Source organism: Puccinia triticina, chromosome 11A (genome assembly GCF_026914185.1).
Source record: "Puccinia triticina chromosome 11A, complete sequence".
Classification (NCBI taxonomy): domain Eukaryota; kingdom Fungi; phylum Basidiomycota; class Pucciniomycetes; order Pucciniales; family Pucciniaceae; genus Puccinia; species Puccinia triticina.
The window spans coordinates 6,375,429-6,389,541 of record NC_070568.1 but is presented as its reverse complement, the minus strand read 5'-3'; the positions used below and the strand labels follow the sequence as shown (position 1 = coordinate 6,389,541).

Genomic DNA, 14,113 nt, shown 5'->3' with positions numbered 1-14,113 from the left:
GCCGTTGCTTGCCTTTCTTCTTTGAAGATGCGGCCATGGCGGTGTCTTCGGTCTTGATGGTGTGGTGCTCCATTCCAAACCATAAGTAGTATTTTATTGCTTTATTTTACATATATTCATCATTACATTGAACATTTCCCCATAACCCTTCACAAATACCTCATTATTATTGCATATTCAGATTCTACATTAAATTTCACATATAGTCCCTCATACATAGTATACCCTTATCTTCAATGGTTCAATAGTTATAGAGGATATAAGACTTACAGATAATCTACAGTCTTCATTAGTTACAATACTCAATTCATTAGTAACTTACTGGAATCATTACAGTACATCCCTTTTACATAATTACTTTCACATACTAAACCCTTTACATACATTCCTCATTATGTACTATGGCTATTGTACACATTACATCATTAGATCTGTGCTTACCTCTTTCAGTAGTGCTCATCATTACAAGTTGTTACTATGTTCTCATCACTTTTCCCCATTAGTACATTCTTTTATTCCCATAACCAGCATTCCCTTTTCAGCATTGCTCATCATTACATACTGTTACTATGTTCACATCACTCTTCCTCATTTGTACAACCTTCATTCTCATAGCCAGAACTCTTCATTGTCTGTGCTCATCCCTCCTTACTATAAGAATTTTCTTCCCCCCCCTCACTTGTACCTCATGCAGAGAAATATATACAGAATTTATAGATAATTTTGGATACAGAAATTATAAGTCCCCCACTCTCATCAATCCTCCATCTCTCTTACCCTCAGTAGTCAGTAGTTAAAGCTCATAGTACTAGCTCCTAAGATCAAGCAGAAATCAGCCACACCTTTTCTTCTTTTTTCTTAGTGTTACTCTCATCCCCTCAGCATTAGTCAGGAAGGCAGCCTCATCAGCACCCTTGCATAGCTTACATTAGTACTAGTGTTGCTATCCATTTACCTTCCAAGCTCTATTCTCCCCTTTGAGTAGTTCCACAATGGTGACCGAGGTTAATTTGGCATTTTGACGGGTGTTGTCGAGTGCCTTGAGAACTTGCTCAATGGTCAAGGGCCTTTGAGCGTAAAGAAGGTCCCTGGCTGTTGCGTACTTGTCAGGAAGCTTGAGAACGATTGTTTCGGCAATATATGTCTCTCTGATGTCGAGGTTTGGTCCGGTGAATTTCATTCCGGCTGAGGTCATTGTCTTGATGTGTTGATTGACACTATCGAGATAGTTGGCTAGATCTGGCTTATATGGGGAAGCTAGAAACTCGTTGTAGACCTTAGATTGGTTTCCCTTGGTCTTTGCTTTGTAGTGGTCAGTGAGAAGCTTCCAGAGCTCAACTGTATTCTCTTCATTGGTGTCAGTAACAAATCAATTGAAGTTACTGATTCCCATATGTGATAGAAGAATACCGGCCGTCTTTGATCGATTCAGATTGAATTGGACCATCCCAGCAGCATCGGTACCAGCAGGAGCCACGGAAGTCGTCAAATAAGATTTAAATCCAAGCTGTTGACAGTACCCAAGAATCTTTTGCTTCCAGGTCGGAAAGTCGACTTTGGAAAGATCCGGGATTTGAGTTTTAGATTCGGACATGACAGCAGCGGATTGTAAACGTGTGATGAAGAAGCGCGTCCTCAGAGTTAGGACTCTGGGCTCATAACCTATAGAACAAAAAGGCGCAGAGGGTCTTTTGGAGACCAACGGAGTGTGAGAAGAGCACACGAGTTTGGATGACAAGACCACCGAGAGCACACCTTTTGGAGACCAACGGAGTGTGAGAAGAGCACGCGAGTTTGGATGACGAGACCACCGAGAGCACACCTGATTGTGCGGAGACAAGAGTTGAGATAGAGATGAAAACTGAATGAATATTTCATGAACATGAGAATGAGATGGAAGACAAAGAAGTTTGAATGAAACCTTTTGGAGACCAACGGAGTGTGAGAAGAGCACACGAGTTTGGATGACGAGACCACCGAGAGCACACCTGATTGTGCGGAGACAAGAGTTGAGACAGAGATGAAAACTGAATGAAGAAAAGAGAAATAGGATCCGATACAAAGGAGACTATTTAACAACAACATTTAGGTTTCATTAGGTTTCAACTATATCTATCACTACACAACCGGTTGAAGAGTATGCTAATAACGAGATATTTCAATACCCTGAAGCCTGCGAATGTTATAAGCAGTGGAATGACTTTTTCCTTTCGCTTGTTAGATCCCTGAAGCAGCAGAAGTGGAGAAGGCTCCTGGAGAACCCAGAAGAGGGAGATCTCTTTAGGGTTCTCCGCTTTTCTTCAAAATCTTTGGGAGGGGAAGTCCTGCCCCTGAGGGGTGAGGGCGGCGCGATAGTGCACGACAAACACCAACAGGCTGAGTTACTTTTCAAAGGCACTTCAGTGACTGATACACCGATTGATCTATTGGATGTGAATTTGGATTTGTCGTGTAGATTTGGCAGCTATCCCCCGATATCGAAAGAGGAAGTTGCTTCGGCAATCCAGCGGGTCCGTCCAAAGAAGGCCCCAGGGATAGATGGAATTGCCAACGAACTCCTTAAGTCCTTTTCCACTCCTCTAGCAGACAATCTGGCAAAATTGTACAATAGCATACTAATAAGAAGCAAATTCCCGGCCTCTTGGAAAGTTGCAGTCACGGCGATTATCCGGAAGCACGGTAAACCCGACTACACTAACCCGGGGGCATATTGCCCCATCGCATTGCTCAGCACCATGAGCAAACTGTTCAAACTCATTCTTGCCAGGCGTCTCACGGCGTGGGCCGAAGAAGCCGGGGTGCTTGCTGACGGCCATTTTGGGGGTCGCAAGGGGTCAGGGACAGAGGACGCGCTCTTTGCCTTCAAACACTGGGTCAAATCAAAATGGAGAGAAGGGAAGATTGTGGCGGCATTGTTTCTTGATGTGAAGTCGGCGTACCCTTCAGTACACCCCAACAGGCTCATTGACTACCTTTTCCGTTTAAAATGTCCGACGTATTTGATATTGATCATTGCTAATTTTTTGAAGGACAGGGCAACAACAGTTAGACTAGACGACTTCACCTCGACGGCGTTCCCCATCAAAATCGGACTTCCTCAAGGCTCCCCCCTTTCTGTGATTCTATACATCTTGTACAACAATTCGTTGCTGATCAAGAACTTCTGTACTACCCTAGATTCAGTCTCAATAGGCTACTTGGATGACGTGGTCCATTTGTTCGCAGCAAGCTCAACGGAGGTGGCCAGAGGATTGTTGATTGAGGAAGGTCGACGTTCGCTTTGATGGGGTGATACCCATGGGGCGATCTTCGACCAAGCCAAAGCTCAATTTCTCTGGCTGTCCAAAGGCAAGGTACCGGAGAAGGATTTCCCTTTCGGGGCTCAACGCCTTAAACCAATGACGGATGTCAAATGGTTGGGAGTATGGTTGGATCAGAAGCTCCTGTTCAATAAAAATTCCAAGGCCTTGGAAGAAAAAGCTCACAAAACATTCAATCAGCTAAGGATTTTCGGCAACTCACGCTGGGGCGCCAGGGAGCCGGACAGATTGAAACTGATCAGGAGTGTTTTGGTTCCTAGAATCACCTATGGCGCGGCGATCTGGGCGACTAAGCCTAACAAGGGGAAAGTCAAATCATTGGCCAACAAGGTTGATCGTTTGACGGGGATTTTTACTCTTGGGGTGTTCAAGTCAACGTCTTCCGAATTTATCCAGGCGAGATCGGCGGCTCGTCCTTTTTTTGGTGAAGTTATCAAAACGAGCCTCTCTTTTTTCTACAGAAAGATAATAACGGTGAAAGCTAGTAATGTTGTTCGATCGTTTATTTTGTCTAGCAGGGCCGACTCAGGCGCCCGTTTCCCTGATGCGGCCAGAGCCGGACTATCGGCAAAACTGGTGGACGATGCCATTGCGATGGGTCCGGAGCGGATCCACCTCTCGTTCGATTTTGATCCCCGACCATCAAGGGAATTGGTGTACACAAACTTAGGGCTGACGAAGGAAGACGCATTATCCTCGGTTAAGTCCCTCATTTCCTCACATTCTCTAGATCCAGAGGCGTTATTGGTTTTCAGCGATGGGTCTTTCCACCCGGAGAAGGGAGGAGCGGGCGCGGCTATTTGCCCGACTCTGAACGTTTTCAGCGCATATTCCCTTGGGAATAGGGCGGTCCTGTCGAATCACGAAAGCGAAGCAGCGGGGCTTTTAGCTGCTATCAGGCTGGCCAAGGAGCTGTACAGGAAATCGCAACATCGGCAGGTGTTCATCTTTGTTGATAATCAGGGTGTCATCCTGAGGACCAAGAATCCAGTCGCTCCGAAGCCAGGGCAATGGTTGTTTTCTCAAATTAATGAGGCCATCGCAGACCTCCCAGCATGCTTAAAGGTCTCGTTCGTATGGTGTCCGGGTCATAAGGACATCGTAGGCAATGAATTGGCAGATCAATTAGCCAAAGACGCGTTGGAGTCCCCCTCAGCGCAAATTTTGGACGTCAACAGCAATTGCAAGAAGGTCTTTCGCAGGATGGTGGAGGGCCTATCCATCGTAAAGCCGGCGCCCTCTGACTTACCTATGGGCTACAGCGCTCTAGTCAATCAATTGGATTCAGGACATTGTGCGCTGAAAAAACATCTTTTTCGTATTTGTAGGGCCTTCGATCCTCTTTGCCCAAATTGTGGGGCCAAGGAGACGGTTTCTCACCTGATGAATTTCTGCCCGAAATTTAAGGGTCAACGGGCGGCTCTTCGAAAACAACTTCGACACTTTAAAGTTCGATTCAGGGCGGAGAGATTAGACAAAATCCTCAATAATCGGAAAGCTGAAGTGGCTTTGGCAAATTTCCTAAGCAAGAAAAGTCGATTTCAAGAACAACTTCCCCCTCGATGATTCCCATTTCTCGTCTTTTCTTTTCCTCGCGATTTTCTTTTCTTCTTTGTTTGTTACCAATTAAACATGTTATGACCTCCAGACGTCGACTTGATTTCACTCTCATTTTATGTGTTGTGTAGTAGACTTTACAGTTGTTATTTCCTTTCATCATGACGTCTCTAAGATTCATAGTGAGCAATGCCAAAGGCCAAATTTCACTCAAAAAAAAAAAAAAAAAAAAAAACATGCATAGTTCTGCTACTGTTTTAATCATACACGCTAAAGAATTTTCAGCTCTTTGAATTGCAACTATAAATATATCTTTTGCTTTACTTAAGTTCAATTGTTTTCATTACACTACTGATACCTTTTTTTGATTAGGGAAAAGATCAGTTTCCGACTCAATTTTCTCATTGAGGTCTCAGCAACAAATCCGAAAACCAGTGCAAGCTAGACTTTGCTATTTCTTTGCTACACAGTATAAAGGTGCTAATTCTTTGAGCTACTTAAAAACATTATTTCCGTCGCTGAGTAATGTGAGGTGACATGATTCAAATCGGGGAGCACATAACTTGACGTATTTCGCGTACTGAAATTCCAAAGCACCATCCTTCGGAAGAAGGAGTTATACTCGAAAAGACGGGTTCGGACAAATATAACACAAAATATTGATCTTTGGACAAAAGAGGGGAATATATAATTAAACTGGATGGTAACTTGTTTGAGAATCACCCAATGGGCTTGCGCTCATCCAGAGTTACCGGTGATTTGGGAATCGAAGCGGACTATGTTCGATTGGGTTGTTTATATACAATAATGCGAAAAGGATGGCGTCAGTCACTGTGCTTGTTTTTATTGGTTCAGATAAGGAGACTTACCTTTCGTTCCCCAAAAGCCATCACTTTGACTACACGCCCACGGTCTTTGATCTTGGGCGATCTTTCCCATAACCTTGCCAAATCTCAAAAGGTTGAGTTCGTCGCCGTTTGCCACGGGGGACCAAGAAGCGTAGCCGTCAAGGTTGGGTGACCCGGAAGCGGCGAAAGCCGCCCAGCGTTTACCGACTTCAGTTATCAATTTTTTCTGGGAATAAGAGAGGAACCTGGGGTAATCTTTTGGAGTTCCAAAGACAGCCAAGATGTCATCTTCGTGACTATTTCACAAATATTTCAAATACATGTTAGAAAATCTCAGTGGAAATTTGGTTGGAATCATTGCAACTAACCAAACCTTTCCTCGACACAAGGGAATGTTCTGGGTTGACGGGTATGGAATTCCCAAATCGAATTCTGCTAGCCAAATCGAACCGTTTCCGCTTGGAGCTGGGAAGTTTCGAGTCAGATTCACGGCTACCTGCTGATTTGGACAAGTCCAAATCTAAGGAAAGTGTTTTGAAATATAAAAAGTTAACATGTTAAGTTTGAAACGCCCTAATTAATCGCCAATTCAAACATACATAGTCGGATCCAAATAGCATGAGAGTCTCTTTGGCGGCTTGAATTCTGTTCCTGAAAATGAGTTCGAAACCTAATTCGTGGCTGTAGACATGAGATGATTGAATGTCTGAGCTGCGGTTGGCGTCGAGGGAACCTAGTGCGCTGCTGATCAACTGTGGAATTTGAGTGATGGAGTTCAAGTCTTTGGCACGATACTCAATCGTGGGACCAGATTCGTCCTTGACGGTTGTGAAGATGATCTGTCGGTTTCCGAGGCATAGATCCCTGCTCCCTGGAGAGTTGAGAGCTCGCATGAAGTCGTTACTGATGAGAGCATTGTCGACAAATGGTCTGAAAGGCTCGGCGGCTGCGACTTCAGGGAGTCGGTTCGGAAGTTGATCCATCAAAGCATCTTGGACCTCAAGGATGGTATCTACGTCTAGGTAAGATCTATAACAATCATCTTGGCAATTGAATAAAGGGATTGCAATTGCGCCTATGGCATCGGCGGTTTTGGCCGAGTGATCGCCGTAATTCAAGGGTGCGGATTGGAGAATAGCTCTTTGGAACAGATCAGATGCGGATCTGGTGACCAGGAGTGTCTTGATCATTTCAGCGCCACTGGATTGGCCGGCCAAGGTGATACTGTTGCGGTCACCACCAAAAGCGTCGGCCATTTCCCTTATGGAATCTGGGAATCGAGCAAGAAGCAACTGATCAGCTGGGCTAGTCAGGAAGTTCTGAGCGGTTTAACCAGCCACTCACTCAAAGCCGTAATCACATCTTTTACCGCGTAGTTTCCACCGATGGGAGGGCTGGTTCTCGCCAGAGGACCTTTTAGGAATCCAAGTAACCCAAGCCTGTACTGTACCACGACCACAATCATCTTGGACTTCCCGGCCAAAGCGGAGCCATCGAGTCCATAATTTGTTGCGCCGCCTTGGATGAATGAACCACCATGGAGCCTGTATTATCAGATTGTCAGTTTCTACCCAAGCAGGTCAAAATGTCATGCAACTCACCAGACAAAGATTGGGAGTTTATTCCCTCTTTCTACTTGCGGGCTATAGACTGTGTAAAACAAGCAGTCTTCACTGAAAGCCTGCCCGTCGGCGAGGTTTGGCTGGGGGCAGAGAGGTGGCGGATTCGTAGCATCATAACTAAAAGCCCGCAGGTTAAATCAAAGCAAAAGTTAAAGTTTATATGTTGATGCACTTTGAAGCGATTTTTTATCATACTCACATTCCATTCCACCGGTTGACTGACAGGGGGTCGCGCCATCTCAATTGACCAACGGGCGGCTGGGCGTAGCGAAGGGAGTATTGGAAGACATCCTTTGTCTTGGATTCAGCTCCCCTAATAGAACCTTTCGGGGTATAAATCACTTGGGTGCGGGGGTCATCAAGGATGACAAACGGTAACAAGAACAGCAGGAAACATAGACCGGTTCGAATTTTTGAATTCTGAAACGTCATTTTCCAGTTGGGGTCACAAGGAAGGAAGTTGAGCGCTTCTTAGGGGATTACACACCGGCTTCAACTTGTGGAAACTAACGTGAGGTTATTGTATAAAGAGCGGAGCGAGCGTAATGTTAGTCAGGGGATAGCGTGTCCCTGCCGTGGAAGTAGCAGCTGGGGTGGGTAGACGACCGGCGAGCGACAATGAGGCAGGCTTAAGACGTGCACCTGGGGACAAATGAGAATCGCTTTGGAAGTTAAAGTCCAGTTCCAACCTAATGACCATGCGATGTACGATTTTTGAAAGCTCCTACGTGGATGTTCAGATGAGCCGCCCAGTAAGGCTAAACGCACCCTGTATGACCCTGGCTAGGTAGATAAAAGCTGAACTAATGGGCACGCATTCAGATCAGCCCCGAAAGGCGGGTTAGATGGCTAGGTCAACAGGTTGATGTCCGACCCCGTTTCGCTGGGTTAGGACGTTGTCACCTGCTGGTGAGGAATGTGACTCGATTTAGCTACATGTCCACCGTCCAACTTCGACGGATAGTAATTCTAAGGAGGGCCGACGTTCTGCAATCTGCCTACAAGTGCCAATCAGGTGGATGGGGTAAAAAGAGTGCATAGACATTAGCCTGATGGATGGGGAAAAACGAAGGCAGCTGCCAAATGATCCCATAAGGTTAATCTTGGAAACGATCACATCCAATCCATTCTGCATGTTACCGGTCGATGTCCCTTTGTTCGACTGTCACTTCAGAGACGCGAAGTTGAACCATTGATAGCCATGAACGGGTGCATAGAGGTGCATAAACGACAATTCAGAACTTCTCAACAAAGGGATATCAATCTTATCAGATATGCGTACTACAACATACCGGGCAAGCCGTGCACATCCACGTGCTCAACCGAGAGGTGGGCATATCTTTCTTGTTCTGCACTCCTGGAAGGTGCCAGTCAGAGCCGTCGTACCTCGCCTTACACAGAACTAGCGCCAAGGAGCTGTCATGGGATCAGTATGTAGCCGTTACGCGTATATTACGCAGAGCTTCCCTCGTGCAGCAAGCTGGGTAGCTCCGATCAACAATGAGTCTCTTAATTTCTAGGCCTGGGGTTCCTGCATGTTGAACAGACAGGGGTTCGCTGTTGGAGAGAACCACGTTTGGAGGGGAGTGCTGGGGAGTGCCATGCCGGAACGTCCGAGGGAATTCCCCAAGGGAATCGAGACTACGTGGAACAGAGGCAATCCAAACCCGAACTATTTATAGCTTATGGACATGTGTGTGGCTTACCTGATGCTCGGAGTTTCCATTATTTGTAGGTGACTCAAAGGACCCAGTGTGCTTCGCTGAGTCACGATAATGTCGTTAGTTGACTTGGAAGAATGTTTGCAAAGTTGGCGTTTGTTGTTGCAGCCAACAATTTCTCCTCTTCCTTCATTGCCAGAGCCTTGCCAGAGTTCCGACCTGGTGCATTTCGACTATCCAGCCACTACAAACACAGCACAAGTTGCCTATCCATCAGCAATTCAAGGGTTATGAAACTTTCCATGAATTGTATTCCAGAAGGAAAATCAAAGTGAAATGCTGGAGTGTTTTGCTATTTCATTTGTTGTTACCCATCTCGCCGGGCTGATCTGGACTTAGTTCATGGAGTTTGATAGGACACGTCTCGATTTGGAGACAAAAGCCAGGAAGATCCAGTAAATGAGGTCCTGAAAATTGTACGCCCTTGCCATTGTCTTGCAATGGGGGTTTCAAACATGGTGCAGGTCCTAGTTCAGGAAACCCAATCCAGGAAAACAAAGTTCCTGCACAAAGAATTTTTAAATTATTTCTGCATGTTTTTTGGGTAAAATTGGGTCCATGTATGCAGGGTGTCTTGCAGTTGCACCAATTTCCTGAATTTGGGGTTCCTGAAACAGGACCTACACCATGTTTGAAACCCCCTAATGAATAGGAAAAGATTTGGCAAGTCTTGGACTTGTCATGAAGCAGAGTTCATTCAAGCAACCCAATCCTTTCATCCTCTAATCTATCATATTTCTATACACATAATTTTTCTTATGATGAAGTAACAGAAGATGCAGATTAAAAGTAAGGATATGTACGTCATCTGAACATGTATACAAGTTGAAGGAAACAGGAACCCACATGACTGGTCCGAAGTTGATTTGATTGAGAGTCAAAAATGAGGTAAGTAGTATCATCAGTAGATGATGTAGATAGATAAGTTAACACAACAAAACTGAAACTAAAAAACAACAACCAACAAGCTATACAAAAAAAGAAAGGAAAAGACAAGAGGGGGGCGGGGGGAGGGAATCAGATGCGAATCTGATAGGTGCCACTAGCCTTAGTAAGATACCGGACCCATTTAACCGAATTATAGTTAGATTTTTCGAAGACCTTGAGGAACCGGACGAGCAGGCCAGAGGAGGTATACATGAGCACCTGGAAGTCGATATTGATCGGCGGGCGAGACCAAGCTTTCCGGTGGGTGGTCGCCGAAAGATCCGCACTTGCTGTGATCGTCGCATCCGATTGTCCTTGCATCCTTGGAATCCTGTTGAACACGTGGTTTTTTTTGTAAGAATCAAACTCAAGCCTTCCTCTCCCCCTAAGAGGAGTTCTTTTTTAGTGGATGATAAGCGATAGTAAGAGAAGTGAGTACGAACTTCCAGATGATGACGTTTTCTTCGGGCACGTATTTAGCTTTGCCGATCTGCGCTTTGCAGGAGACTTTGGTGGTGTTCAAGGGGGTCGGGATCTTGACGACGACGCTGTTCGCATTCAGCTTCGAGTCGAAGTTCGCCTTCAGATGGACGGTGAATTCGACTCGTGACTTTCCGATCTCTTCGACAATCGGATGCACTCGAAATGGTAGCTGAACATTCGTCGTGGACCGGTATCTAACAAAATCACATTTGTTGTTTTAAATAAATGAATGATTCGTGCTTTCTCTCTCTCTTTTTGTCCTCATGAGGAGTACCATCGAGAATGCTGACCTCATCAGTTCGAATTCTCCATCGGGGGGAATAAAGCTTATGGTGCGATCGGTATCGAATTTGCCGAGCTTGACACACTGATGGAACTGACAATCATCCAACTCGACTGCATTATCATCAGCCATAGAGCCAGAAGCCTTGGCCCGATCACTAAGAGGAAAGGATAAGATCTGACTAGTCAAAAGAGAGGCTCATCGGACCTGTATTTTTTTGGTATACTGACGTTTTCTCGATGATCAGCTTATCATTCAAGCCGAATTTACACTCCGGCGTGCCAGAGAGATACGCTCGCATGAGGATTTGTCCATCGACATCTGCGCGTAGCACGGTTCCTAAGAAAAACACGAGCGAAATCAGTCAGTGTATCTTTTCTTCCAACCCTTCCCAAGCCGTCGTCGTTCGTACCTTTGGCAGACATGATCAAATTGACCGTCTCGACTACATCAACGAACGCCTCGTTCTTCCGATACTTCACGTCGTTCCTTCTCCATGAAGTCGCACCGGTGGCCTGGATCGTTATCTTTGCAGAATCTTCTCGCTTGAGTGCACGTTCACAATGTTAGTTTGTTTGGGGGTGGGAAGGGCGAGTGAGGTGAAGAAGAGCGAAGACTGACGACAGCTTGTTCTGACTTGATGCTTTCGGTAGTGATGTACATTTTTAGAGTGTCGATTTCACTATTCTGAGGATAACCGAAGTCCAAGATCTCTATGTATGGCAGAAGAGGAAGTCTGGTGAACTGGGCTAAGTCAAGAGGGCGGGGATAGACATCGGGAGACGAACCGTCGAGAAGTTCGTAGATCATGACGAAGTTGTTTTTGATAGCCTCCTCGTCGACTTTGCCGAAGTAACTCTTGGCGATGTTGATGACCCGATAGAGCAGCTCGAAGACGATCGCGGCATTTGCGTTGGTCTTGGTGACCGCGGTCAGATAGAGGTTCTGGTGGCGGACGTGGAAGAAGGAGGTGGAGCCGAGGGTGATGATCGGCGAGCGTACGTCGGGGTTGGAGATCACATGGATCCTGAAGATGTCTGCTATCGAGCGTCTGTGTCGGAAGTGATGGTATGGTATGGTCAGCAGCTGGATTGAACAAGAACTGCAGCTTCGTTCGCTCGTCACTCAACTTGAGATCCGGCCTGAATAGTTTGCTGATTAGCACTTCGCCCTTCTGGTTGAGGATGAAGAGTGCCGAGATCATGCTGTTGTTGATTGCGCGAATGCGTTCATCGATCGATTGCTTCGAGATGGCCTTCGCGTGTCAGCCTCCCTCGGAACTTTCCTGTCTCGTCCCACGGGGGATCCCCGGACCAGGGCTGACGGCCCAAAGCTGGCTGTTCTTCAGGCATGGGCATGATTTGCCTATGTGTGTGTTCCATCCTCATCTGTGGGGCAGACTGGCACAAACAGCGTCTATACTGCGGGCCATGAGCTAGACTGTTTTCTCGAGGAAAACACCAATACATTCGGATTCAAACAATGTGTCAGAAACATAAGATATTTGAGGTAAGCAGAAAAATGGATAAATGATGAATAAATATGGATATGAGTGCTTGATGTGGTATGATGAAGTGAGGAAGTATGAATCCAACAAGTGTGATACATTAGACAAATGTTACAACATGAGTAAACACAAATGAACCATAGTTCCAATTACTTTCCTTAGTTGATAGCAAGAATCAATTTCTTTTTTTTTTGTAGAAAAGATAATGATCTGAATGGTTTAGCGGAATCCGCCCACAAGAGCTCGATGACAGGGCGGGGCGAAGAAGATTATTTAGCAGCAAAGCCGGCTCTCTGAGAAATAAGTGTGTCCAGTAAGAGCACAAAGGTTAGCTTCAGAGATGTGTATGAAAAGAAAAAAAAGGGATAGAAGCGGAGAGAAAGGGGGGAGGGGGGACAAACAAGAACGAAGCCATGGGCGCCGGTACCGAAGTGGACGTCGTAGCACTTAGTACAATAGGGTTTACCTGCGCGTTCGGAGAAGTTAGAGTCGAGGGCCTTCGAGCAAACGGCGCATCGGAGACAGCGTTCTAGGTAAGGAAAGAGAGAAAGGAAGATGAGTTGGTGGAGGAGGGATGGGGTGAGGAGTAGAGGAGGACAGACTGTGCCACTTCTTGCCGATGGCGAGCACTTGTTCGGCGTGATAGACGGTCTGTGAGCACGCGGGACAGCGTTGGGGTCCGTCGATGCCGAATGCCGGCCGGGTGAAGGCGGGGGCGGGGCGGGGATTGTATGGCGAGCTGGAGGCCGCCCGGGCAGGGGGGTAGGGCAGGACGGGCTTGGGCGGCTTGGGCGGCGGGGTGAGTGGGTATTTAAGGCTGGCCTGGTGCGGGGACGGTGGGCCGGCCGGGGCGTTGCTCAGACTGGTGGCGCTCGGAGACGCGCTCGGCTTGGGTCGCGGCGTGACGATGATCTGGAGGGAGGATAGCGAGGGGGGCTCGAAATCTTGCTCGTCGGCCCCACTACAAGCCGGACTCAGTTCGGGTGGAGCCGGCTGCGATGGGGTGTGAGGTTGGACGCGCTGCTGAGGGGACCATGCTCGGGTCCGTTCTTCTTCTTCTGCTTCTTCACGCGTAGAGTTGCTAGCAGAGGGGATGATCGGCGAGGGGGGAGGGAGATGGGTGGGCGAGGCGGGGTTGGAGGGCGTGCGGGGTGCATATTCGGCGACGACGGCGTTCCCGAAGCCGACGCCCTTGGTCCCGAAGGCCTTCGAATGGCATATCTTGCAGTAGGGGTCGTAGCCGTGTTCGAGGATGCTGAATGGGTCGAGGACCTTGTGGCAGTGGGTGCATCTCAGACAGCTCTTGTGGTATGGCGTTGCGCCCGGTCCTAAGGCTGTGAGAAGGGTGATGGTTAGTCAGTCTATGTATGTATTTATATGGTGGACTTTTTTTTTGAATATATGGACTGCTGACCCTGTTCGGCTGCATAGACCGATTTGAGGCAGCTCGGACACTTGGCTGCTGGGGGTGCGAAGACCCGCCTGGTGCTGGTTGATGGTCTGTGGTTGAGATGGATGGTGGTCGGCGACATGGTTTTCTGGGGGGACTTGCACTTGCAGGGGGCGAAGACGGCTTAAGTATCAGCCCAACTCGCTTCTCCGCCACGGAGCAGCACCGCCACTCGACTCTGGACTGGCAACCTCACCCAGTATCCCAGGCCCATCACCACCCTAAAGCGTAATACACAACAACGCCGAGCACATCGCAATGCTCCATCAGCCGAGCTCAAGCAGCCGCAAAACACCTGAGAGCTCCTCATCGAACCTCGTTATGCCAGCTTGGTATAGCCCTTAAACCTGCCGTGCCCAACAAGCAATTCTTCGTTAGTATAGAGGTCAGTATAC

The 14,113-nt window shown here is 47.2% G+C and overlaps 3 protein-coding genes across 3 annotated transcripts; all 3 read right to left on the bottom strand.

The window, feature by feature from the left end:
* Positions 1 to 5,615: 5,615 nt before the first annotated feature.
* Positions 5,616 to 7,779, bottom strand: PtA15_11A648 (uncharacterized protein; the record flags this gene model as incomplete). Its single annotated transcript, XM_053161578.1, has 7 exons — positions 5,616 to 5,653; positions 5,747 to 6,021; positions 6,094 to 6,245; positions 6,325 to 6,995; positions 7,070 to 7,269; positions 7,327 to 7,464; positions 7,547 to 7,779. 7 exons carry the CDS (start codon positions 7,777 to 7,779, stop codon positions 5,616 to 5,618), a joined length of 1,707 nt encoding a protein of 568 aa, XP_053025511.1.
* A 2,306-nt stretch (positions 7,780 to 10,085) lies between these two features.
* On the bottom strand, positions 10,086 to 11,965 carry PtA15_11A647 (uncharacterized protein; the record flags this gene model as incomplete). Its single annotated transcript, XM_053161577.1, has 8 exons — positions 10,086 to 10,326; positions 10,439 to 10,672; positions 10,769 to 10,918; positions 10,992 to 11,100; positions 11,174 to 11,306; positions 11,383 to 11,474; positions 11,550 to 11,812; positions 11,892 to 11,965. 8 exons carry the CDS (start codon positions 11,963 to 11,965, stop codon positions 10,086 to 10,088), a joined length of 1,296 nt encoding a protein of 431 aa, XP_053025510.1.
* Positions 11,966 to 12,537: 572 nt separating this feature from the next.
* PtA15_11A646 (uncharacterized protein) lies at positions 12,538 to 14,028 on the bottom strand (the record flags this gene model as incomplete). Its single annotated transcript, XM_053161576.1, has 6 exons — positions 12,538 to 12,561; positions 12,670 to 12,797; positions 12,871 to 13,602; positions 13,683 to 13,730; positions 13,915 to 13,939; positions 14,014 to 14,028. 6 exons carry the CDS (start codon positions 14,026 to 14,028, stop codon positions 12,538 to 12,540), a joined length of 972 nt encoding a protein of 323 aa, XP_053025509.1.
* Positions 14,029 to 14,113: the final 85 nt, after the last annotated feature.